Source organism: Hyperoodon ampullatus, assembly GCF_949752795.1.
Source record: "Hyperoodon ampullatus genome assembly, chromosome: 5".
NCBI classification, from domain to species: Eukaryota; Metazoa; Chordata; class Mammalia; order Artiodactyla; family Ziphiidae; genus Hyperoodon; species Hyperoodon ampullatus.
Genome location: NC_136918.1, coordinates 100,189,429 through 100,217,424, shown reverse-complemented (window position 1 = coordinate 100,217,424; position 27,996 = coordinate 100,189,429). Strand labels below are relative to the sequence as shown.

General features: G+C 38.3%; 2 protein-coding genes across 3 annotated transcripts in view; one reads left to right on the top strand and one right to left on the bottom strand.

The window, feature by feature from the left end:
• ST3GAL6 (ST3 beta-galactoside alpha-2,3-sialyltransferase 6) overlaps window positions 1–5,005 on the top strand; it is a gene marked incomplete at both ends in the record, with an annotated part of 42,594 nt that extends 37,589 nt beyond the window's left edge. For both annotated transcript variants that reach the window (XM_079705593.1, XM_079705594.1), the window contains 2 exons: window positions 3,715–3,867; window positions 4,919–5,005. In XM_079705593.1, the coding sequence (XP_079561719.1) occupies window positions 3,715–3,867; window positions 4,919–5,005 (240 nt within the window). The remainder of the gene's footprint in view (window positions 1–3,714; window positions 3,868–4,918) is intronic.
• A 5,519-nt stretch (window positions 5,006–10,524) lies between these two features.
• The window catches only part of DCBLD2 (discoidin, CUB and LCCL domain containing 2), a gene marked incomplete at both ends in the record, with an annotated part of 100,564 nt that continues 83,092 nt past the window's right edge, over window positions 10,525–27,996 (bottom strand). Inside the window, 8 exons of the mRNA XM_079704863.1 lie at window positions 10,525–10,994; window positions 11,702–11,839; window positions 13,768–13,817; window positions 17,579–17,672; window positions 21,025–21,150; window positions 21,297–21,383; window positions 22,404–22,554; window positions 27,141–27,265. Of these exons, the coding sequence (XP_079560989.1) occupies window positions 10,525–10,994; window positions 11,702–11,839; window positions 13,768–13,817; window positions 17,579–17,672; window positions 21,025–21,150; window positions 21,297–21,383; window positions 22,404–22,554; window positions 27,141–27,265 (1,241 nt within the window). The remainder of the gene's footprint in view (window positions 10,995–11,701; window positions 11,840–13,767; window positions 13,818–17,578; window positions 17,673–21,024; window positions 21,151–21,296; window positions 21,384–22,403; window positions 22,555–27,140; window positions 27,266–27,996) is intronic.

Sequence of the window (27,996 nt, the reverse complement as noted above, 5' to 3'; positions counted from 1 at the left end):
TGCAGCCCTGTTTGTCTACATTCCTTAGGGAAAAAATACTCTTTAGACCCATACAGTGGCAGGCTATGTTTTTCACTTGAAGCTTGAGTAACTGTGTAATGTGATATCTCAGCTGAAATGAGGCTTTCCCTTTTGTAATTGGGTAAAATCCAAAGAAATAAACACGTATTTTGTATCTTTTCTTCACCGTGATAAAGAAATTCTAAAATATTACATGCTTAAAATCAAACAGCTTTTACAAAGGAGTATTTTTTTAAAAAAGGAAATCATCCTTTTCCATTCTCTCCATAACTCAGGTTATCTCCCAAGCTTTATTGCCTTTTATATCCTTCTAGACTCTTGTCTATGCATTTACAAACACAAGCACTTGTTTTTTTAAAGTTAATTTTTATTGGAATATAGTTGCTTTATAATGTGTTAGTTTCTGCTGTACAGCAAAGTGAATCAGTTATACCTATACATATATCCCCTTTTTTTGATTTCCTTCCCATTTAGGTCACCACAGAGCACTGAGTAGAGTCCCCTGTGCTATACAGTAGGTTCTCATTAGTTATCTGTTTCATACATAGTAATTATATATGTCAATCCCAATGTCTCAATTCATCCCATCCCCCCTTCCCCCCTTGGTATCCATGTTTGTTCTCTACATCTGTGTCTCTATTTCTGCTTTGGGAGTAAGTTCATCTATACCATTTTTCTAGATTCCGCATATAAGCTGTATTATACGATATTTTTCTCTTTCTGACTTAACTTCCCTCTGTATGACAGTCTCTAGGTCCATCCATGTCTCTGCAAATAGCACTAGTTCATTCCTTTTTATGGATGAGTAATATTTTATTGTATATATGTACCACATCTTCTTTATCCATTCCTCTGTTGATGGACATTTAGGTTGCTTCCATGTCCTGGCTATTGTAAATAGTGCTGCAGTGAACACTGGGGTACATGTATTTTTTTGAATTATGGTTTTCTCCAGGTGTATGCCCAGGAGTGGGATTGCTGGGGCATACGGTAGTTCTATTTTTAGTTTTTAAGGAACCTCCCTACTGTTCTCCATAGTGGCTGTGTCAATTTACATTCCCACCAACAGTGCAAGAGAGTTCCCTTTTCTCCACACCCTCTCCAGCATTTATTGTTTGCATAGACTCTTGTCTATTCATTTACAAACACAAGCACTTTTTGTTTGTTCAGTATAATTGTGATTATACTATAGATACTGTTCTGCTATTTCCCCTCTCCATTTAATTAACACTTCCCCTATTTATAGACCTTTAGTTTTTTTGTTTTTTTTTTTGTTTGGACCCGATTTATTTGGTATTGGAAAAGTCTGTCTTTCTAAATTGTAGGAGAAAACACTGAGAACATTTTTCAGAGTAAAAATACGTTGTTTTTCTTAACAATCGAATTTAGTTTAATAGGATTTTTTTTTAAAAGCCATTGTGTGGATCAATATATTTTGTCCATTTTATTTTTCCCTCTAGTATTTAGTCTCCTAGAATATCATAAAGAAATAGGAATTTCAGAAATTAGACCTTTAGTTTTAAATCCAGCTTTTATCCTCTATAGGTAATGTAGAAATACATGTACTTATAGAGATTTTCTGCACACTTGTGTGATTTCTGTAGGAAGGACATCTGGAAGTGGAATTCCCACGTCTAAAAGCATAAATAGTTTAAATTTAAACCCTATTTCGTAGTAATTTTGAGGGGAAAGGACAGCTTCTGAATGTATATTTTGTGACTTTTCAGCTCTTACTTTCCTACGTGAAGTAAGATCAGATTTGTTCCCTGATTTTTGTTTTAGGTGGTGCACAGGAAGACCCTGGTCTTACTTAGAGATGATCCTAGAACTAGTTGTAAGTAGACTGAAGTTCTAGTAGGACACAGTGTCCCAGAAGCCAAGGGAGGGACACAGCTGTATTTCAGAGAGGTCAGCTATGTCAGATGCGGTCCTGGAAACATGGAGGTCATATTGATATGGACAAGGGTAAGAAAGAGAAAGACAGCCTGACTGAACTGGGTTAAAGAGAGAGAACATGGGACATGAGTGAGCGGAGGCAAATCTTTAATGGAGTTTTGCTAGAAAAGAAAGCAGAGAAATGGTTGGAAGATGTAGGCTCAAGAAGGTTTTTTTTATTTTAAAGAAAGATAGATGATATATTTGTGTGCTGAAGGGGATGATTCAATAGAGGGAAATATTGATGATGAAGAGAGAAAGGGGATACTTGTGAAAGCGAAATTGTTGAGAAAAGAAATGTGATAAAATAGAGTGCACGAGTGGAGAGGTTGGCCGTAGGTAGGAACAGGGACATCTCATCCACATGGGAGTGAGCATTGAAAATATGGTTAAAGACGAAGGTAGATTTGGAATTGGGAAGATGATGTAGCTCTTGTCTGATCGATTCCGTTTTCTAAGAAAAATAAGGATTAAACTGACAAAGTAGGAAGAAGGGTAGAGCTGTTGGATAGAAAGGTATGAAATTGTCATCTTGGAGAGTAGGAACGGAAACTTACTAGGGGAGTGAAATGTCAAATGGATGGCTAGTGGGAAGCAGCTGCACAGCACAGGGAGATCAGCTCCAAGCTTTGTGATGACCTACAGTGGTGGGATAGGGAAGGTGGGAGGGAGACGCAAGAGGGAGGAGATATGGGGATATATGTATATGCATATAGCTGATTCACTTTGTTATACAGCAGAAACTAGCACACCATTGTAAAGCAATTATACTCCAATAAAGATGTTAAGAAAAAAAAAAAGACTTAAAAAAAAAAAAGGCTGTTAGGCTTTCAGACAGATTTGCTTCCTGGCGTTTATCTGATTTTATTGTGCTGCTCTGATTTTTTTCTTTTTCTCAAAATCATAACTAATCATATGTAATTTCCATGGGATCTGTAAGAAACATTTAATCAAAAGAAAATCTCCTTGAATTTTTGTATTAGTAAATTTAAGATATATCTTGTTTTTGCCTCTGAAGGCCATCCAACGAGAATGAAAACTTTGAATGCCAAGACCCTCTGCCAAACATCTATTATAGTGTTTTTCAGGATACATGTACATGTGAAGGGGATGCTTGGTTTCTTTCTTTTTAGTTAAAATTTAGTTAAAATTATAATCAATTTAAAAACAAAATTGAGATTGTGACTTTAATCTGTATATACATCTAGAATCTTTATTTTCTAGTCAGATCATTACCATGGCAATTTGTTATTGAAGTTACTTAATTAAAGCCGTCTTTCCCTAGAGCTAAATTATCAGCATTATAAAATGGAACCATTTTAAGGCTAAATTATTTGAAGCCTTTTAGCATGATCTTATCCGTTAGTGAATTAAGCTGTCCTTACGTTTCATACATGGGTTTAACATTCTCAGGCTTTGCTTTTTCCACAAGTTGCTTGACTTCGGCGTGTTTTTTAAAAACAAGGCAGCAGCATCCTTTTCCTTAAAGGCTTCATTTGATAGCTGTCTTCTGGACTAGTACTGCAGTTAAGTTTTACCTGAGAGACTTTCTAAGATTTCAAGCAACACTTTATATTCAGAGTTAGGATATTAACTGTTTGGGGCTTGAGCCTTAGGGCATGACAAGGATTTAACTGAAGTATTTCTGTCCTCATTAAATGTTCAGAAGATGCTATTTTATAAGATTAGGTCACCAAATGTTTTGGAAACAGGTACCTTGTTTGGATTTTTTCCCTAAATTTTCATTTCCTCCCCCAGAAACCCAAACACCCAACAACAGGAATTATTGCCATTACATTGGCATTTCACATATGTCATGAAGTTCACCTTGCTGGTTTTAAGTACAACTTTTCTGACCTCAAGAGTCCTTTGCACTACTTTGGGAATGCCACCATGTCTTTGATGAATAAGGTAAAACAAACAAACAAACAAAATATATATATACACACTTTGATATAATCTTTTATCTTTAGAGTTGGAAAACTTATATTCTCCTTTTTCACCCTGTCATTTTACTGAGGGAACAGGTTTTGAGGGGATGATGGCTTGATAAGGGTTTACAGAGATAGCACGTGCTGAAATTAGGACTCAGGTCCAGAGTTCTTACTACAGCAGCAGTTCCCAATCTGTTGGCCTCAGACCCTTGGGAGAAACTCATCAAACCTATATAAGGACCAAGCCTTACCCTAGATACTGTATCATATTTGCACTATTTGAATATATAGAAACCTGCTGTTTGAGGTATTTCAAATTCACCTAAAAGCATGGCCATAATCATAACGAATTATTTTCATGTAGTTTTTCAGTTAAGTAGATGAGAAGGTCCATAATATTTTAACCTCATGAAAGAATCTTCATGGTCAGAAAAGTTGTAAACCTTTATACTAGATCATTCTTCTCTTGAATGGGGATTAATGGTGGTGGATTTGATCCTTAAGATTTTGACTTTAATTGATTAAATGGGAAGGAATTTCCTATTTTCCTAATTATAACTTAGATTAGTGGCACAGTGATAGGATTGAAATGTTACCTGTACATTTAAAATATTGAACTGTGAATGATTTGCTGTTAAGTATATGGATATATATCCCATGACATGAAACCAGTCCCCTTAAATCTTCATCCCTAAATACTATATAAGCTGAAAAAGTGGTATTATTCAGGTTAGAACTTAACACTTTCAAATTCTGGTTTCTAGATTTATACCATAATTCAGTAGACTAGAAGATGATGTGAGGGAGCCTCTTATGTGATGGTTTAAGTGGGAAGAGTGGGCTTTAGGGAAAGCTCTGGCGCAAGAATGAGCAATGAAAAAGAAATGAGAAAGATAAGTTAAAAGTCCATGCCACTTGTTACTTGAGTTTTTAATTAAGCTTTTTAGATACAGCATATTCCGTTGCTGCTGTTGTTAACATCTTGAGATTGGGATAGATGGTGATTTTATTTTATTTTTCTTCTTTAGAATGCATATCACAATGTGACTGCAGAGCAGCTCTTTTTGAAGGACATTATAGAAAAAAACTTTGTAATCGACTTGACTCAAGATTGACCCTACAGACTCAGAAGATGATGCTAACAGTATTAGTTTTATTTTTACACTGCAATTTTTAGTTTATTTTTAAATATGTTGGATGTACTTGTCAAGAAATTAAGTCTGTTGCTGCCTGGTGCTTCATAACCACCAGCTTAATTTCTGTGAATATATTTAATTTATGGAAACCAAGACATGGTAAGATATCAGGGAGAGTGAATTTTTCATTGCATTGTTTTAAAAATAAGCTAGTTTTCTGAGGTGTTTTAAAGTATCTTTTTATAGTTACTTCATCTTAGACTTTTGAAGGGATGTGACTTCCTAATAAGTAAGGGGATTTAGTTTACCACAGCAGATTTTGAATGTAAGATGACATTTTGAGAGGTTTATCTGCCTCCTGTAAATTGGTGGGGAGCTGGCATGCAGCGGTGCCTTGAATGTGGCATACTGGAACCACTTCAGGCCTCTGTATCTCCCTCTCTGGATGATTGATTGGTTCCTTTTTGTTGTACCTGAGGAACCTGACTGGAATCTTAAACCAGACCCTAAGCATGGATGATTAGGGAAATCTAAGATCATACTGGCTTAATTAAGCATTTTTTTCCTACAGTTAAGTTAAACCATGATTATGATGAGTAGTTTGGTAGAATGAAGATTTTTTTAAGTCGAAAGAAATAGGATAAATATGAAACTCTGGATAAGTAAATAACCAAAGAAAGAATGCAATTCCTAAAGTCTGGTGACTGCATTATTTTAAAGAAATAAAGTTTATACAAAGAAGCTGAACTAGGCAAGCTCAAGAGGGGGAAAATTCTTAAAACATTTTTTGCCTGGTTTAATTTATTCATTAAAATTTCAAAGTTTATTGGAAGTCAATTAGGAAAGACATGAATGAGTAAACCTTTAAGAAGAGTCAAGCTTTTTCTGGATTTAAATGGCATTTTCATGAAAAACCAGTTGTCCACATGATGAAATCGCATCTTCAAATGGAAAGCTTACCTAGGGTGCACCAGAGAAGAGTGCTGTGGGATGCAAACAAGCCAGCTGGACAAAAGTGGTGAGCTAGTCGTCTCCCTTTCCATTGTAATGTCTGACTATAACCAAAGGCTATGGGGAGGGAGGGGGACAAGGGGTGAAGAGAACAGTGGAGGTTATAAGGCTGGAATCAAAAGCTGTCAGAAGAGGTAGGCGTGGAAAGAACTGGCATCTTTTGAACAATAATTATCAATCAATCACTGGGAGAGTGATAATTATCACTAACTAGCCTGCATCTCTAAAGAGAGTGTATAACTATTAGATCAGAAACAGAAATAAGTGACTGACATACTTGAAAGTGGTGTAAGGGGGACAAAACTAGTAGCGGATTTAACCCAGACCTAGACAATAAATATGGACTCTGTTCTGTTAATCCCAGCATATGTTTGCACCGTACCAGTCTTGTTTGATTTTTCTGATAACTTCTTTGAGGCGGAAAAGGCACAGCTGTTCAATGTGATCTTTCCCTCATACCACACAGCCATAGGCTGCAGCTGGGCTGCTGAAGCTGAGTTTGCTGTAAAGTAATTCGGGCTTCAGAAAGGATGGCGCTGGCTACAGAAAAAGTCAATGTCAAAAACCAACGGTAGGGGCTTCCCTGGTGGTGCAGTGTGTAAGAATCCACCTGCCAATGCAGGCAACATGGGTTCGAGCCCTGGTCTGGGAAGGATCCCACAAGACGCGGAGCAACTAGGCCCATGTGCCACAACTACTGAGCCTGCGCTCTAGAGCCTGCGCACCACAACTACTGAAGCCCACGCGCCTAGAGTCCGTGCTATGCAACAAGAGAAGCCACTGCAGTGAGAAGCCCGCACACCACATCCAAGAGTAGCCCCCACTCACCGCAACTAGAGAAAGACCCTGTGCAGCAATGAAGACCTAATGCAGCCAAAAATAAATAAATGAATTTATAAAAAAAAAAAAAAAACAACCCCAAAAATCCCCCACGGGTGGCATTTTCAAATGTTACTGTAAGTACTATAATATTGGCCATAAAAAAAATCTGATCTTAAAATTGAGGGTTCTGGCATTTTGCATGGTATGAGAAGGGTTACAAACCTCAAGGTTGTTTTATTTAAGCAAAAAACAAACAAAACCTGAACAAGACATATATACAATTTATTAAAAACACACGAACACATTAAAATCTCACTATTTATACAATCTAAATTCTAGCAACATATACAAATACTGAGTGACTACAGTACATGCCGAGGTAAGAAAAGTACATTCTGGGAGAATATCACTGACGCTCAAGCCATTTTTATTTCCAATACGTATTTCAATACATGTTTTGTTTCTACCTTTCCCAGTGCCAAAAAAAGAAGAGGAGGAGATGAGAAGAAACTAGTCACAAGTTGGATTAAATGAGAACTGGTGCCACAGTTGACCTAAAAGTATCCAACTCTTCCTTAGATTTTGCAGTTTAGGGACTTCAAGTTCAGAACTGAAAGGCAGAGCCAGTAGGTAAAAAAAATTTTTTTTTTTTAAATAAGCAGAGCTTCATTGATTTCTCTTAAGAGGGGCTGAAAAGCTTTTATTGTCCCACCTAATCTATTCATTCTTTCGAATTGTATTATCTGACATGGTGTTTCTGTAACCCTCTTGCTCTCCAGGTAACAATGTGGAGCCCAGGGAAAGAAGTTCAAGCTTTATCACATTCCATAGAATTATGGCCACATTCATATTTAAACGAGCTCATTTTCTGCTCCCTCCAGTGTGGGGGTGGGGGGGAGGGGACGTGTATACGTAACATCCTAATTTCAGTTACTGTATAAATCCTCTGCTCGAACCATTTCAACAGCGAATAAACCCATTGTTCAATACAAAGTGCAAACAGTGAAACGTGAACTTAAATAACTGGGCTAGACCCTGCATATGCAATAGGATCTATTTAGATTTACAGCTTTCAATAAAATATAAATCAGCATTCACAATATCTTCCCTTTAACTGTGCCGGTTCCCAAGATCAAGTAACAGCGAAGCCAGTGTAATTTTATGAAACCTTAAGGGCCACATTTCCTGCACCACTGTCTGATTCTACTTTTATAACTGCATTAACAGGAAAGAATTTAATCCAATAAGCCACAGTGAGTTAAGTCTTTTACATGTTTCAAGCAAAGAATAAAAATTCCAAGGGAATTTTGTAAAAAATGGTTACTTTCACATTTTCAGTTGTTACTTGATTGTCTCCAAAGCTGTATATATAGCAGACATAGTAACATTAGAAAAAAAAAAACCAAAACAAAACTCTAATATGAAAACATACGAATTAAAAGAAAAAGTACAAACCAGTACAACCCTTTGTATCAGGCTCAGCTCTTCATTTGGAAAGTAAAATATATAATAGTAGTAAAAACTAGGTATTTTATAAAAATTATTGGTAGTTCAAAAACAGCACAGTGGCAATATATGAATCAAGTCTTAAAACATGCACTATTTAAGAAAACATTTGCTTCTCAAAAAAAAAGTTATATGGGAAAACAATCAGGTACACACAAACACAAATAGCAAGCATCTTTGGAAAAACGAAATAGTTACTGAAATCACTTCTCTTAAAGCTTCAAACAGGCATATGATTTGAGAAAAAGTATATTTTTGTATACTAAGGACGAATAAAAAAATAAAGCAATTGGTTTACTCTCTTCCCACCTGAAAGGGGATGACTGCATTAATACATGTGCTTCACACATTCATAGGTTTTAATAAAAGTTCAACATCTGTGCTTTTTGTTTCAAATATTTTGAAACAAAATGTGTATTGGTTTTTCAGTGAATAAAATTATGCCTCAAAAGTCTGTTGGAAAAAGGAAAAGCCACTGAAAATAAGACCAACCAAATCATACAACTAGAAGGTAGGGAGGCTGTAGAAATAGGCAGTTCTGTTTTGAAGCAACGTTTTACAATACTGATAGACTCACGGAAGCAAGCAAAATGAACACTGTACATCATTAGTCAAATTTAGCATATTCTGCCATCATCTGGTGGCACAGGCTAGAAGAAACGACTAGAACCTGATGGGGAAGTATATTTCAATATTAAGTCTGCAAACTAAGGGTTATATTGATTGATAGAAGAGGGGAGGCCAAGTTTATATATTTTGATCATATGGTCAGCTTCCATATCATCTTACCAGTCTAAAGACTTTTAAAGATGGTTTCTACACTAACGCTAATAAACTGCACGTGGTTTCTATTTCAGTCATTTAAACTAGTTCTGGGCAAATGGTGACAAAGAAGTTGCCCAGAGGTATCAAAAACAAGACAGGAATTTTCCCTTGCTAGGATGCTGAAACATTTGTTCCCTAGGTATGATATAAAGGACTGCACCCCCTACCACATAGATGGCATAATCACACAGAGCTGAAGAATACATGCTGGGTTTACATTTCTTATAGTAGTTTACTGTGGAAAACAAGTATTTCTTTATTCGACTAAAAACAACAAATTACCTTGAGATTCAAAGAATAACCTGTATACATAAAACCAAAGAGGACAAATTCGGCAACTTTTTTTGGCGGCGGGGGGTGGTAATTTATATGACTCCCACGGAGTCATGATTTTGCCTTTTACCGTGATAAATATAAGCGGGTATTGTTTAGTGTTCACTTTTAGAAACCCTCAACTTTTCACAACTCTCCTGGGAAAAATTCCATTGCAAGTAAAGTTCGGGGCGGAGAATCTCCTTTACAGCTTTTTTAATTTGTAAAGTTGTTCCTGTTTCCACATGGAAACATTAGGGGATCTGAAATAATGAGGTTGATAAAGCAAGCATCACCCACTGAAAAAACTCAAGCATTTACAAACACAAGAATGGGGCTGGCCACCAAGGGCCCCAGGTGGAACAAGCAGGGATGAGGCCAAGTTATGTACTATGAAATGTTAAAGCTCGTTAAGAGTGTCAGAAAGTGAAAAATCACTCTGCTCGCTACAGGTCAGTTTCCCAGCTATAGCTCTTCCTAAGGAAAGATGGATAAGTATATATGACTGCAATCAAAACAAGGATTATGTCACTATTTTTTTAAAAAAATTCAGAAAGCAATATAGGAATAGAAGAGGAAGAAGTCATGATAGTACCCACCTTTCACAAAGAGCAGAATTTCAAGCCATCAGACATTTTATAACAGTACCATGCGTTATTGCCAGAAAGGCTTACAGAGCCATCTCGAGTTCATCAATGTAACTGCAGCATTGGTAATAAATACTCTCAGTGATTTTTAATTTCTTTGAAGTGCATAGTAGGGAGCTTTTTCTGTATAAAATAGTGTTTTACAGTAGTAACAAACAGGATATTTGAAATTTAATAGGCAAGCAGTAACTGTGCTACAGTAACACTTTTAAAGCAAGATGGCAAGATTAGTAGTTTCCTGTACCTCGGTCATCACATTTCCCCCAACCACGTCCGTGACAGATATGTAATACGTTCTATATATTACTACCACTAATACAATTTAAAAAAGGCCATGTGCTTTAAAATGATGCTTTGTAAAAGGCAGCATCACCTTCAAAGGGTTTCTTTAGAAACACCACACTCGCCAGCCCTCCCTGCTCCTGATACCCCCTGTGTGCTCTGTGGCACCTGGTACACCAACTCGTCTGGGGCACTTGGAGCTGGCTTACCACCTTTCGGCGTATCATACTGGGCCTGGGCTGAGGAGCAGCTGTCAGTCCTGGAGAGAAGAGTGTTGTATGTTCCCACCAGAGGAGGAGGTTGGTTCCCTGCAGCTTTGAAAGTGGACGCTGAGGGCAGGCCAACCGAAGCTGTGGGGTGCCCGGACATTTCCATGACGATTGGGGTTGCGTACTCGGGCCCAGTAACCGGGAGTGGTTCAGCATAGGCATGATAGACTTCCTGCACAGGGGAGCTGTAAGGGTCTAGGTCAGCATAGCCTGCTTCTTTGCCTTCCTCTGGTTTAAAGGTAGATCTCTGATGGAGTGTGCCAACAATTCCTCCCACAAGTGGCTGCGCATACTCTGTGGGTATCGCAAAACACAGACAACAGAAAAGTGATCTCATTAAGGCAGGGATCCTATAATTCAGGGTGGCAGCTGCAGACTTGCACCGAAAACAAACACCTCTTTATGGCACGTTTGTTATCAACAGACACTGATGGATCTTCCCGCAAGAACTAACTTCAAAATTAAAACTAAAGACGTTACCCTATATCTCATGGTAATAAGTCAATGTGCCAGAAAGCTTCATTCATGGAAGTCTGCATAAAGAGTGTATATGTTCTTCAGATTTATAGACAGTACTTCATTGGAAAATAAATATTCCATTACTGAAATAATATTCGTCTTGGAAAATAATTTCATAGATTTTTTTTTCTTTTTCAAATATTAGGAAATGTTTAAAATATATTCTAGGTTAATAGGATAAATACTGTGAGGCCACTGTGTCTTTCCTGCTCTCCTTTTAAAACCCCCGAACGCCCAATAAAACCAAACGAAATTTCAGGTAAGCAGACAAAATGCCCAAAGTTTTTAGAAATGAGTACCCCAATTTTATGGATAGAACATCTAAGACACAGAAATGACTCAAGGTCTTTTTAAAAAGTGGTTCTATATTTGGAAACTAGCTCATCTCCTATACATGAAACAGATAAAGGGTACTGCAAATCTCACAGCACTTTACAGTGAGCGCGGCAGCTTCTCCTTCCCATGGTGGCTGCACCAGTTACCTGCAGAGTCAGCCTGCAGCACCGTGGTGACTTCTCTAGGACTCAAGTGATTCACTTCACTACTGCTGTAGCGAACTGGGGTTTCCTCGTGCTCCACTGATTTGGTAGGAAGAAACTGCTTCATTCCTTTCCACCAACCTTCATTGTGATTGTAAGCAAAAGAGACCATTACATAGAAAGCTATGTTTGAAATGATAACAGTATATGAAGGGAGAAATCCTGTTGCATTTAAGCCATTTCTATAACAAATATTTATACAAACCAGCCTTTGTGTTCAAGGTTTTTTGGTTTCTTTGGTGGTTATTCTGGTGGTAAAATACACACAACATAAAATTTCCTATCTTAACGATTTTTTTTGGCCGTGCTGCACGGCTTGCCGGATCTCAGTTCCCTGACCGGGGATGGAACGGGGGCCACAGCAGTGAAAGCCTGGAGTCCTAACCACTAGGCCACCGGGGAACACCCTGAACCATTTTCAATTGAACAGCTCAGTGTTATTAAACACATATTCACATTGTTGTGCAACCCTCCCCACCGTCCATCTCCAGAACTTTCTTCGTCTTGTGAAACTGAAATTCCGTACCTAGTAAACCGTGATTCCTGATTCTTCCCCTCAGCCCCTGGCAAGCACCACTCTACTTTCTGTCTTCATAATTTTGAGTACTCTAAGTACCTCGTATGAATGGAATCATATGCTATTTTTCTTTTTGTGACTGGCTTATTTCATTTAGCATAATCACCTCAAGGTTCATCCACGATGTAGTATATATTGCAGAATTTCCTTCCTTTTTAAGGCTTAATATTTTATTTCGTGTATAACCACATTTTGCTTATCCATTTATTGGTGGATAGACACCCGGATTGCTTCCATGTTTTAACTATTCTGAATAACGCTGCTATGAACATGGATGTAAAAATATCTTTTCAAGACTCTGCTTTCAATGCTTTTGGGTATATACCTAGAAGTGGAATTGCTGGTTCATATGGTAATTCTATTTTTAATTTTTTGAGGAACTGACAAAAAATTCTGTTTTCCACAGAAGCTGTACCATTTTATATTCCCACCAACGTGCACAAGGGCTCCAGTTTCTCCACATTCTTGCCAACACTTGCTGTTTTCTGTTTCTTCCTATTCTCTATTTTGTTCCTCTCTTCTCTAATCTTTATTATTTCCTTCCTCCCTATAGCTTTGGGTTTAGTTTGTTCTTCTTTTTCTAGTTCCTTAAGTTGTTCAAACTTATTTTTTGCTTTGATAAGACTATCCAGTGCAAAGCAGAACATGGTAGAAATCTCTATCAAAAGCATATACTGAAGCAAATCACGGCTATTATAGTGCAGCCAGATATAGTTTGTTATAGCAGTGGTCTTTAATAAGTTTTAATAAGCTTAAAAAATTCTAAGATCAACCCTGCGGGGGGCGGGAGGATGACGGTGAGAAGTAGCAGCCCAAGACCTACCCCCATCACTGCTCTTTTCTACCCTCGTCACAGTGAATTCTTTTGACCCCTAACAGTCATTCCAGTGGTGAGACTGGGAAGTGGGAGACACGCCCGCAGAAGGCCCCTGGTGTCACCTGCAGCAACCTGCCACCTGCCACAGAGAGTAGGAATTCAGAAGATGACAACTCATGGCAGAGATAGCAGATTTCACTGACTCGTAAAATGCTGAACTCCACTGCGGTAAATATCCACAGCAGAGTGACACATACATACACACACACTGTGTCACCAGGACTGCAATCCTCTGCTTCTTACTTAGTGTTCACATACACCACACAGAAAGCTGGTCTCCTCAAGACCGATACATACATGGGACAAACCAGACAAGTTTTCCAAAAGGAAAAGAACAGAGCATGTGTTATAAGAAATTCTTACTTCCTATTTCATTACTTACAGACTAGAGATTTTACAGAAAAGTAAAAATGATCAGAACAGAAGAGGAATGCCATTTTTCTAACAGTGCTAGGGAGTTTACGTGGGCCTGAAAATGGCTTTCCTCTTTCACTGCTGCCAGCTGGAGGGCAGGGGCTTCCCTCTGATGGAAAGAGATGTAAAGCCACAAATTACCTGCCCGGTCCCAGTAAGGTAAGTCATAGGTGCCTTCAGCTTTTTTCTTTCTGGAAAAATACAGAAAAAAAAAAAAAAGTTAGCAAATAGAGTGAATTCACTAGTAAGAAAGCTCTGAAACTGCAGGATAAACACCAAAGTTAATAATTAGTCAAGAGTACACATTTCTACTTGCTGATTTCCCTGGGAGACCTCTTTCACTTGACTTTTGAAGTTGCCACTGCTGAGGCTCATGAATTCTGGACTCTCAATAAATATTAAACAACTATCTCCTGAGACAGTTATCTTGTTACCCAACTATTTTCCACTCAAATGGATAAAGGGATTAAAAAAAAAAAAAAGACTAAGTCTGTAGATAAAAACCCTGAATCAAATCAAAGACCCAACCCTGACACGTGGATTATTATGGGGAAATCATGTTAGGTTTGTTTTGGTTTCAAATACAAATTTCACAAATCAGTCAATTCACGAAGTTCACAGGACACAACAAGAACAACAAAACCCCCATATTTTCTTCTGCACTGTTACTTTTTTTTTCAACTTACTGCTTTTTTTCTACAGTCCTTTGCCCCTGAGAAGTTTAAAGTGTCACACACCCTTAACTGCATAGACCTGATTCCTCCACCCTGTGCAAGATAAGCCAACGCTGTCACTAACAGTGAGGGGACCGACGGCCACGTGTGCAACGAGGAAGGTTCTTCCCCAGCCTGCTCCTCAGAATTCTGACACATCCTCCCCTGGGGGAACTTCTGTCCCTCCTCAACATTAAGAATTGCTATCTACCGTGAGCCTTTTAAAAAGAAAAAAACCAAGCACACGAAAGGACGTTTTCTGATGTACACCTAATTAAAATAATGCTCTGCAAGCTAAAGGGAAAGAAGTTGTTCTAGTGTTGTCAACGAGGAAAAGAGGGTTATGTGACTCGCTGAAGGTCACAAACGGGGCTTTCTCAAAGAGCCCAAGCTATGTGCTTTTCCTACTTCGAAACATTCTTCTCTAGTATGAGACTATGTTTTTACTATTGATACTAAAAGCTCCCTCATTTTAAAGTCTGGCTGTGTTTAAAATATAATACTTCATTATTTCAAAGTAAGGTATGGTGTAAAATTTGTGGACGAGATGATAGGTGCTGAAGCTGTCCAAGGGTTGTACTATAAAGGATTTCATAGTCTTGATCTCCAGTGACAAAGCTGCAGGTGATTTATTCATCACATGTAAAGTACTTAGAACAGTGCCCAGTATGGGTTAGGGATTCAGTAACTTGCAGCTGTTTTTATTATACTTTTCTCCTGGCTGTTTTCCATAAGCCCCTTAACGGCACTTCCTCTTTACTCCTTGTCACAAAGCCAGTGGTCAGCAACTTCATCCACTACGTTTGTAGAAGTAACCTCAATTCTGCAGCTCAGACCTTTGGTCCTGAACAGGCTCGTGTTCCATCTTGCCTCTTGGGGGTCTGAATGTCCAGAGCCCTTTAAACGCCACCCCAAACGGACCTCAGGACTTGCCTCCTGCCTCTCAGCAGCTCTACTCCCCTGTCCTCACCCCCACGCCCTGGGGCTTTAACCGCAGAGGGTTAGACGTGAACTGCTGATTGATCAGAGGCTGCAGCGGCTAACAGTACGGGCTCTGGAGCCTGGACCAAATCTTCACCCTGCCATGTGCTGACCAGGTGACCTCGGACAAGTTACCTGTGCTCTCTCAGTCTCACTTTCCTCTTCTATAAAATGGGATTTATAACAACACCTGCTTCACAGGTTGTTTTAAGGATTAAATGAGTTAAAACATGTAAGGCATTTAGAAAAACGTGTAAAACCAGCATTTCATTTTATTTTCTATGAAACTGCCGTTGCTGCTGTTCTCACCACTACTACTGTTGCTGTCTGGTTTCCTGAAAGCATCGTGAACTTTCCTTCCTGGACTCTCCCAGAGCCCTGTTCCCTCCTCCCCCGCCTCGTGCCCTCATGCTAAGTTGTCAATTCTGCACAGACAGCCCCCCAACACCAGGAATCCGGGACCCACGCCTCCTCCAGCTTCCTTCCACCCGTGGAACAAACTGTGGTTGGTACGGTTATGATTCCTACTCATCTTGGGTGAAACTTAGAGGATTTAAGCTATTTAAGACATGTTACGTAGTTCAAAATGGAGTCCCAGTGGCCAACACGAACTTGCCTATAAGTTGTTTTGAAACATCCACTGTAGGACGGCCAGTGTCCTCGAATGATAAACTGAGGATATTACTTTAGACAAGAAGTTTGATGGCCCATGTACGGCACGGGAACAGACAGCAACTGAAGGAGTCCAGACTCTTCCCCTGGGGTAACAGTTACTCCTTAAGAGGAGACCATTGAACAGAGTGACCTGAAGGATCTTGGCTGGAGGCCCCCATGCTGCTGAGAGCTGCTCCAGATGGAGGCCTTGCTGGAGCCGGGGTGATTTCCCACTCTCACTTGTCATGTGCTGCTGTTGGTGCTGAGATGCCTCCTTCAAGGCTTCTCCTTGGAGTGGTTCGTTTACACCCTCATCCCCCGCCCCTCCGCCCCACTTTGCCTAACCTGTGCTGTGCGCTAATTATGTGTAGTAAACCAAGTGAGTCGTGAGTTGAATACTGGCTACTGTTTTATCTCCAATCCCGTGATTCCTACCTGCCCTTACTACTGGGCCCTGCAACAAACAGGTTCCATGGTGGAAGGTTTTCTGCAAAGTATCCTCTCCCATTCACAGACTCTGGGGTTCACCACTGGACTCCCAGCACACGGCTCAATACTTGGCAGCGAGTAGGAGGCTCAAATATCTGTTGATGGCTAGACAAATGAAGTCCCTCCAAAGCTGTCAGCCACCAAATCTGTCCCTCCTACTCTGTTACCTCTACTCATGACATCTCTACCAGTCAACTGCACAAGCCAGAAACGTGAGAGAAACTTAGATCCTCCTCCTTCCTTAGCAAGTAGCCAGTCAAGCACCCCACTGACGCCTCTGGGAAACCTCTCCCCCTCCATGTCTCTCCCTTTCCTAGAATTGCTGTGTCATGTTCCTGTGTGGCCTTAATAATTTCCTAACTCATCTCCCTGCCTCTTCTAGTCTCTCTCTCCTCTTCAATCCACCCTCCTGCCACCATTTTCCTACAACCATCTGATAATATCACCTGTCCGCTGAACCCTGCTCAATGATTTCCCCGTCTACAGAAAGTCCTTCCTGCTCCAGGCCCAGGCTGCATTTCTATGGGTCTCCTAGCGCTCCCGCACGCCAAGCCCCTGTGGCATGGCTCACTGTTCTGCCTACATTCCACAACTCTTTGCCTTCCTGCAAGCCATCCCATCCATCTGGGCCATTCTCTCTTCTTCTATCTAGCCAAATCTAATCCTTCCTTTAAGGCAAACCATGCCAAATTTGAGGAGCACTCTTTTCTGAAAAAAAGGTTTCAGGTAACTCTCACGGTTCTTATATCTGTGTTCCCCAGCGCTTCATATACAACTCATCATGCCAAAGTATAGTGGTCAACCCTGCTAAACAATCTGGAGATAATAACTGTGTCTCATTTTTTCAAAGTGCTACTAAGTACCTATTATATCTTACTGATGTGTGTAACCCATTGTATAATACAAAATTTGATATAATAAAGGTACTCAGTAACTGATTATGGAATTGAACTTACTCATTTTTTACAGGAATAAAGGAGAACTGTATATATTTTTATTCTAATGACTATCTTAACTCTCCCTCTCAAAAAAGTTCATCTTCTATATTTAGTTTCTATTTCACATTTGGAAACATCCCCTCTAGGACCAGTTAGGTGAACTAGTTCTGTACGAACCTGTTTCTCCAATGCCAAGCACACACTAGTATGAGAATGAGAGTGGTAAGGACCATGACCAGCACAGGGACAAGGACGGCGGCCAAGGCTACATCTGAAAAACAAAAACAAACAAACAAAAACACACATTAATACCAAAGGCAGAAATCATTAAGGAGAAGAGTACAGATTAACCATATCACCATTCAAAGCTTTTCTATCTCAAAAAAATACCATACACATAATTTATGCAACGAGAGTGGGCATGAGTGGTAATTGCAGAGGCCTTCATGGATACATGGAAGTGTGTCACATTATTTGCTCCACCTTTGCAGTTTTTAAATCACCAAGGCAAATTAAAAGACAAATGATAAACTGGGCAAACATATTTTCTGCATATGTGATAAAAGGTTAATATAGGTAATCTATTACAGAATTTACAAGTAAAAAATAAACAACAGAAAAATCAGCAGAGATGAAAGAGCAACGCATTGAAGAGCACAAGTGACCATTAAGCATGTTCACCTCACTAGTAATCAGAAAGATGCTATTTTTGCTTATCAGATTGGCAAATATTTAAAAGAACAACTAATTGTTGAAGAGGGTATCAGGAAACAGGGATTTTGATGGGACTATAAATCGAAACTACCTTTCTGATTGGCATTTGGGGGCAATATCTATAAAAACCTATTACTTGGCAATTCTCTATGTAGAATTTATTCTTAGGAAAAAATTAAGACGGGATTCAAAGATGTATCTTTAAATATGTTTGCTTCTGTATCTGCAGAAGGTTGTAAAACTGGAAGTAATCCAAACGCCCAACAATGAAAGGGAATAAGTAAATCATGGTCTCCTCCTTATAATAAAATATTATCCTTATAATATAGTATTAAAATATTATCCAGCAATTGGAAGTGATGGCAAAATATTTATAGATGCAGGAAGATAATAATATAGTATTAAGTATAGAAACCAAATGTGTGTACGAACAAGGCAGAAACCAACACAATGCTGGAGCCTGCAGGGACTTGGAGATCACTTAATCCCTAATCTCACTCCATAGATAAAGAATCCTGGGCAGAAATGGTCTGCTTAATGTCAGTTGGGACGCTAGTTTCTTCCTCCACGTCTCAACCTCCTCCTGGCCATGAGGGTGATAACAGCAACAACTGCTGCTATTTACTGGGTGCTCAGCGCCAGACCTGCATCTTATTTACTCCTTATAATCCCACCCAAAGAGAGAAAGAAGCTGAAGATACAGGGAGGGAGAGGATAATCAATAACACCAGGCCTCTGAGAAGCTGTATGGATGGGAACTAGGTGAGTATGCAGGCTCCACAAAAAGGAAGCGCCCTTCGAATGGCTTCTACTTTGGGAAGCTGAAGATGTAACTGAGAGTGACTGAGGATCTCTGGGTCAAGGGTTTGAAAAATACAGAGAATGTTTCAAACAGCTACTGTTGAGAACAGACAAAAGAGCTAACCAGGGAAACAGAAAGACCACCAGCTGCTACTGAGGGCTCCACTGAGGGAGGAGCTGGACATTACAGTGGCACAAATCTGACCATGACATGATTTTCACCAGCATCACTCTCAGCCTGGATGTAAAAATGGAGAAAGGAGAAGTGAATAAGACAGAAATCATGACGCAGGATAGAAAGGACTAAGAAATTAGAAAAGCAAATGCGCTTTATCCCTAAAATTTGTGAAATTGTAGAGAGAATAATCAGGTTCAGATGGATACAGTCTGACTTAATCAGATGCATTAAAATATATGCTTAGGTTCAAAAACCAATAAAAAGTCTACATACTACTGTTCCAAAGAAAAGGAGACAGGAGGTCTTCAACCAAAAAGACCTAGATGTTCTTTGTTATTTTAAAGATTACAGGGATCCTAGTTCTGAAAGAAAATGCTTTAAGAACCCTTTTAGTCCTAAGATTTTAAAATTCTATAATCAGATTTTAAGATGAACAACACTTTTAAATGACTGTTTTTCCATCCAGGTATGTGGTCTGGGATTCTACCCGAACGCATGCTTTCTGTAAACGGATAAGAAGCTCTTTGTGGGATGCTGAAATTTCTTGTCTCTCTCTGTCAACTCTTGCTTCTCTCTAGACCGGACAAAATAAATGTTGTCCCTGCCATTTCGAAGAGTTGCCACCAAGTCCTCAGCCACTACCCCCACCCCATGACTGGGCGCCCTGAGGGGAATTCAGGATGGAGAAAAACAGAATACTGGCTCTAAACAGTTAAGATACATATCAATGAATAATTTCAATGAGCTCAGATTCTTGCATCTTCCCACACATAGAAAAGCACTAAAATCATTAACTTGAGATGTCTGGTTTTTGTGATTAGCAGTAATTTTTTGATGTTTGACTACATTTTTTCCAGCATAAACCCCTATAAATCCTGGCTCCTCCCTCTTTGGAACAGTTTCTCAGAACTATCTGAGAGGCTGTATCCCAGGCTACTGTCCTCAGTAAGAACCTGAAAAAAACATAATTCTCAACTCTTAGGTTGTGAGGGTTTTTTTTTGTTTTTCAGTCAATACTAGCTTTTCCTGCCGCATGAGAAAGAAATTGGTCTCTTTGGGAATACTTCAGAAGATAGGAAGGAAACTGACATGTAGGAAGTTGTAGAAAGTTATCTGAATCCAGGCAAATTTTCAGAAAATGAGAATGATTAAGTTCTATGTGGCACAAGTTACTCTGAATGAACTGCTTTCTCTTCTCTGCACTGTCCTGAAAATTAGTGTGCTTTTTATCTGTCAACACTGAAATTAATTCCTCCATGGCACTGATGCTTTTTGTTCCTGAATTCAACAGAAATTTTGTTTTCAAACTAGTAAAATAAAAAACTACTATGTTTTATATATGTTAACAGCTTATATACTAATAATTAAAAGCAAAATTTGAAAGTAAATTGAAAAGCACTATTTATAATCTGAAAAAGTAACTGTAAACATTTAAAAAACAGAGACCAAATTTTTAAAATAAATGTTAACAGAGTATCTTTTTTTTTTTAAGTATTTATTTTCACCAAAACTTTTTTTTTCCCCTCTTCCCTTTTTCCTACCAAGTTCCCTCTCCAGCAAATTAATGTATAATCAGAAAAAAAAGTTTTGTTTCCTGCTATGGTTTTAGTTATTTCTAGAAAAATTATTTTCCTAAGCCTGAGACTCTACATATTTAGCTATAGAGGGAAAAAAATCATAAAAGGAAGCCTAGAATACAGCAGCCAACTCTAAAGATTTAAAGAACCATTTTACATGGCAACAGATAATAGAACTTAGAGCAATGCAGTCAGCTTTTTCTATAAGGTACGGAATCAAAGTTTTTGCTATACTTAAAAAACAGAGGGAAAAAATCCTGAGCGTTTAAAAGCTGGAAATGTTTCTGAAAACTTAAGTTAAAAACAAAAAAACTCACTACTATGAACAGGTATTAATTTTTGGGTTTGCATACCTTTGGTTACATTTGGAGTTATGGTGGTATTTTTGATTTCAGGAGTGGCAGTCGTTTGCTCTGTGTGTGCAGGAAATTCATTGCTACTTCGAGGTTGTAGTGGTTGAGTAAATTTGGGGGCACGACCTTGAAAAAAGTTTTAAAAACTTTTTATCCTTTAATCTATACCAGCTTGATTAAAATAGTTACTTTATAATACTTTTAATATGTTTATGGAAAATTATACCACAAATCCAGGAAACATCAAATTCTCACATTTAAAGTAGGCATACCTTTGGCTATTTTTGGAGGGGCTGTAGTGTTTTTGAGGTCACTGCTGCTCCGAGGAGGTGGAGGCTGAGTAAGTTTTGGAGGACGACCTTGAAAAATGGTTTAGAAAAGTTTATACATTTTGCTTATAAAAATCATAGTTAAATATAGTAATTTTAAATGTCTTTAACATTTCCCAGAGTATTTAATTCTGCACAGTAATTTTAAATCTCAGAGAGAAATATGTCAGAAGGATAAATATACTCTGCATGAAATGCACAAATATATTGGGATTTCTGAGTTTTTAAATAATTAAATTGTCCGAAAAGAATCTTCTTAGGAAGGAGAATAACAGGGAGTCAGATGATGTTGAATGATAAAGCTATAAAAATGTCGTCACAGTATAATATACTACTCATTCAATTCATTTAATAAATACTTATGGAGGGCCCACTATGTGTCAGGCACTATGGTAGTTTGGGGGTATATAACAGTAAACAAAGTATTAAAATATTATATAATTTTGAAGAAAGTTATTCCCATTTTTTTTTTTTTTTTCGGTATGCGCGCCTCTCACTGTTGTGGCCTCTCCCGTTGCGGAGCACAGGCTCCGCACGCGCAGGCCCAGCAGCCATGGCTCACGGGCCCAGCTGCTCCGCGGCATGTGGGATCCTCCCAGACCGGGGCACGAACCTGTATCCCCTGCATCGGCAGGCGGACTCTCAACCACTGCGCCACCAGGGAGGCCCCCCATTTTTAATTGATTCAAAGTAAAAGGCACTTAGGCTAAGGTGACTTACAATCATCAGTGCTTATATGATACAAATATTCTGCTACATGAGACCTGATTAAAAATTATTAAGGTTGAGACTACATTTGGAAAGCAATCTCATTGCATTATCTCATCAGTGACATCCTCTTTTTCTTCTTCCACTTGTAATTTTGGAAACCAGTTTGATATCTAATATGATATTTAATAGGGATAACTATTTCTTTTTAAAAATCCCTTTAAGAACATACTGTAGAGTATAAACACTTACATTATTATTAATTAATTTCTCGGAGAACAGCATAGTCATTTTTAATTAATCCAGTGAAAACCACATGCCTTAAACATACTGTTGCTTTACCTTTAGGAATAAACTGACATCCAAGCAGTTCCACTTTCATGGCAATTTTCTGCTGCCATTGGGTAGGATTCACTCTAATAAAACGTGCAATAATTGGTGGCAAAAAGTTATTACGCACATCCTGGTGATAATCTTTGTTTCCTTGAAATATCTTCAAAAAACAACAAAAATTGGTACTTTACATCAACAGAGGCCAGGGCTAAACTGCTCCACTGAAACATGTTTTTGGTTTTTGCTCTGGGCCTTAAATGAGCTCTGCAAAATGTGACATTAAGCATTAATTTCTAAGAAAATAAATTAATCATAATTTGGTAAAACTATTAAGAAGCTGCACACTCTTCATAAAAATTTCATAGGAGGAAAATACTGAATATAGAAATGATTTTAAGATGACTTAAACATAACAGAAGTTCTAACTTGGCAATTTGGGAAGAAGGTTTCGATTGCAGTGCACAGTATCTTGTATTAATAAATTAGTAACTCTAGTCCTGTGGAATCACCAACTACTTAAATATATTAATTTTATTTTCAAAGTAAAGCATAATTGAACATTTGAGGTCTTAGAGGAAATGCTGGACTATGTACTTTTCATAATTTTTCTCTCAATAAATAGACTGAAAGTGAATATACACTAACAAACACATAACAGATACATAGCTCCGCCTACTGGAGAAACTATATAAACACAGTTCCCATATCATACATTTTCATTTCCTGCTATTGGAACCAGAAAAGTGACGCTGCCCACTGCCCAATTTAATAATCATAACTAAATAGCCACAAATGCATCACATGAATAATCCTTAGGTAAAAATACAATTTCAGGTGATTATTTCATTCCCTCAACTATTTCAAGCAAATAATAATAGTATCTCACACTGGAACAGCTCTTAATTATTTACAAAGCATCTTCATATAATTAACTCAGATGTTCTTCATGACAAGCCTACAGAATAGGCAGAACCCAGAACACTGCAGTTTATACAATGTAAGTGGACTACATAGCCAGTCAGTTTACAGCAGTGATTTGATTCTGTGTCTTCTGACTTAACCATAGGGCTCCACTGAGCAAAAAAGAGCCCTCCTCGTTCCTTCAGGCCAAATTACCTAGGCAGTTTCTAAAGACCATAAATAAACAGATACCTGTCTAAAATCCAAGTGGTTTTTTGTCAGTTAATGTGAGAACAAGTAAATGTTTAACTCCTCAATCAAGTTATTTCCAAATATTATACCTATTTTCCTCCTGGCTGATTCAAATGGCATTCGACTATAAACTTTAAGATGATTTAATATCCTTCTTTTTTTATTAAAAAAAAAATTTTTTTTTTTGCGGTACGCGGGCCTCTCACTGCTGTGGCCTCTCCCGTTGCGGAGCACAGGCTCCGGACGCGCAGGCTCAGCGGCCATGGCCCACGGGCCCAGCCACTTCGCGGCACGCGGGATCCTCCCAGACCAGGGCACGAACCCGTGTCCCTCGCATCAGCAGGCGGACCCCCAACCACTGCGCCAGCAGCGAAGCCCCAATATCCTTCATTTTTAAAGACGTTTGAAGTTACAATAATCTCTGAACTAGTAAGCTTCCATTATTTCCTCAGATATTACTCTCAAGTAAAATGAAGGCAATTCCTTGCAGTCTATTATATTAGTGGAACAGGAACAATAACTAAACATCATCATCTTAGGACATAAAAACTAACCCTGAAATTTTACTCCATACTGCCATCTCATCTTCATAAAAACCTTAAAGGAAAAAGATTTCATAAAAACTAAGTAAAAAGGATTTGCATTTAATGTATGAGCATTTATTATGACCCCCCGTGTAATGTAGAGGTTTACAAGGTGCCACGAGGGTGAAATGGAAATGGAAGTCAAAGTTTTCACCCTCAAGGAACTTACATTTTATTGGATATTATCAAACACAAAAATGGCATACTATTAAAAAGCAATATATTATGCTTTTTATGGGAATATATACGTTCCCATGTTCTGAAAACAAAACCAAAAGCAGTCTGAATCTTTGTGTATGTGCTCATGCATGTGTGCATGCTTAGAAAGGGTATGAAAATGAATACATCAATTACCCCTGAGTTAGGAGTAGATGAGAGGGCAGATGGACAAACATAAGTGAGGCAAAAAAGACTGTTATTTCATATAATTCAATGTAAGGACTTCCACTTCTACCCACGACAGACTAACAGGGACTCGATTTATCCTTCTGCCTTAAAGATCTGTAAAATCAGATAAAATATATGAAACAATGGTTTTCAGAGGCTGGACAACACGCAGCATAGGGCAATACTCCCCGAGTGGAGGATAACAAATGAAGTGAGCCCTTCTATTGCACCAGTATTGCCTGGAAAGCGTGGTGGTCTCACTGAATTGAGGGAGAGCTCAGAGATGGAGAGGCTAAGGCAGCTAGAATTTGCAGGGCAGAGTGTGGGAGAGACAAGAATTACACAGAGACTTCTGGGGTCTGTTGGGGTTTCCCCTTACACCTTTAACTAAACTATCTGCGGATGGAAAAAAACCACTAGAAAGGAGCAGGAGAACAATTCTCAGGGCCATACAGGGCTGGGCCAGCTTATGTTGCCAACACAGAGTGGAGAAATCTCATATACGTGGGACATTGGATTGAGTTCTTAGAACAGTATTGTCTCAGTAGTGGGGAAAAATGAGAACTAAAACTGCTCAGGTGCTGCCTAACAAACCTAAAATGTAAGCTTTGAAAAGATCACATGATTTCCAAGGAACCTAACTGCATCCCAGAATAAAGCTCAAAAATATTTAAAGGAGTAATAATAAAAAAAAGAAATCGAACACCAAGCAATATAAAGTTGACAATGTCTGGTAACCAATCAAAAATTACCATAGGACCCATAATATCTAACAATATATAAAGACCCAGATATGACATGTTAGTATATAGTATTAGTAGACAAGGGCATTAAAAGGGTTATTACATACTCCATATGTTTTAGAGGTAAAGAAAGGCATGAGCATGTTAAGGAGAGACATGGAAGAAATTTTAAAAGCCAAAAACTGAATATCTAGAAGTGAAAAATACAATGTTGGAGATAAAATACACCAGATAGGATTAATAGCAGATCAGACACTGAAGAGGAATAGATTAGTGAACTTAAAGATAAAACAATACAAATTTTCCAAACTGGAACATGGAAAGAAAGAGACTGGAAAAAAATAAACAGAGCATCAGTGAACTGATACATCTTCAAGATTCATAATCTTCACGTAGTTAGAATTGAGGAGGCAACATATTCAAGAAAAAAGGGCCTATAATTTTCCAAATCTGATAGAAATTATAACCCACAGATCCAAGAAGCTCAAAGAAATCCAAGCAGAAGAAACATGAAAACAACTACACAAAGGTACATCATAATCAAAATGCTTAAAATAAATTCTTGCTGAAAACAATGCAGACTAGAAAGCAATGGACCAGCATATTTAAAGTATTGAAAGAAAAAACTGTCAACCTAGTATTCTACACCCAGTGAAATTATCTTTCAAAAAGGAAGCCGAAAAAAGTTTTTCAGAAATATAATTCAGTGTTGTTAGATGTTTTTATAATATAAGCATGGATAATACTTATAATTTCAAAAAATTAACTATATTCTACAGGTATAACAAATATTATTGTACAAATAAATATGGATGTGTTAATAGTAAAAAGTAAGTTTGGGGGCATTAGGCAGAAGTAAGTTAGATTCAGAGACAATATTTTTATCTGCTTCAAGGGGTGGAGGCTCACCAAAGATTGAAGTTCATGTGATATCAAGCAGAAGAGAGGAAAGAAGGCCTTGAGTAACAGCTGAAGAGTTTAGATCCATATGAAAGATTAAAGGGAATCCCTGGAGTTTTTTGAACAGAGAGATGAGAAAAGTGGCAAGTGAAAATATATTAGCATATCACGTATATGATAGAGAACTGATAGTATCATAAAACTGAAACAAAACTCACAGGGAGGTTTCATTGAAAAAATGTGCTCATAATTTCAATTCTAGATGAGAGGCATCCACCTTCCTTGGGGACAGGGACCCCTTGTGGTGGGTGGATCAAGGTCCAGGAGCCCAGGTGAAAGTAACAAACCTCTAGTTGACAGCCACCTCTACCTACTTGCTCTCTACCCCTAAGCACTGTCATTTTTTGCTAACTAAAACAACAGTTCATTATTACCACAGAAGTTAAGGAAATTCTTCAGGTGGAAATAAAGTTGTTTTCTACGACAAAAGTTGGTGAGGTGATCTTGACATGACCTTTCTATAATATCCTACAATTTAATGCCCTTCTACCGTTAGCTCCTTTGTCCCCATCCCCGCTGGCCTAGAGTAGAAATCCAGGAACAAGTTAGGCTCTCCATCATTCTGTGGATTGATAAGAAAAGCTTTTTAAGGACAAGAAATTAAAGTTCCTTTTTATTATTTCTTAATGAATTATTTAAACAAGTGAATTAAAATGCACTGGAAAAAAAAATCAGGAAAGTACTTACCCTTACAATCATCAAAAGGGACCTAGAAGCACTGAGAATTTCCTAACCACAGGTAGAAGGGTAAGGCCAATAACTAACACTACCTAAAATAACCAGAAGAGGGCAGAGTAAGACCAAATGATATTTAATTTTTATATCACACAGGAAGAGCTTCTGTGGCTTTTGGCAAAGGCCACCTATCCCCCCATCCCCTTTTTTAATGTTCTTTAAAAATACTCTGGTAATCATTTTACCTTATCCTGCTCCACACCAGGCTCTCTGTACACAGTCCATCTCTGCCCATCATCACTGTACAGAATTCTGTAGGCTGACACATAATAATTGTGCTCCACCATGGTGGAGCCGGTGGTTACAATGCCTGGGAATGGAGAGGTCCTTTCGTTAGTGCTCACGGTCTGATCTTTGAAGTTTGTTCTTCACTGAAGCATTAACATCTAAAATGTACTGTTGAAACAGTTTTGTCTCTGGCACATTACCATATCTAAGTACACGGTTTCATCCTAATGGTAACTAAATCCTTGGCTTTGCTCCCTTGTAGAGACAAGAAGAATGATGGGCACAGGTAAGGAAAGGACTATTGTATTTTGGCAGCTTGTGTTCACGACACTGCAAAATATAGTTCACCTACTGAGAAAGAATGACTTCCTGGGAATGAATAGATTAAAGATTACTGGTATTATTTTTAGAACCAAAGCAAAATAAATCTTTAACAAAATTATCTACACCAATCCTAACCAATTATTCTGACCATTTGTTAAGTTGCTCTAAATAATTAAATTTATACTTGGCACATATGGAATATTACTTGTAGCACTTAAAATGGACTCCTTGAACACAAATTTCTCTTAATGACTATAGGAGATGGTTATTTCAGATGTCGCAAGATCCCTTTACTGAAACACAACCTTAAAAGAGTCTCTTTACAATGAAAAGAAAAGCTAGTAAGAATCAAATACCAACTCCTCTCCTTTGCCATGCCTTATAAAACCAACTTCGGTCATATTAACACCAGTACACTAAACTTAAAACTATATAATTAAATTTGCAGTGACCTAATTTTCTATGAAATTCTTAGATGTCACCAGGTTT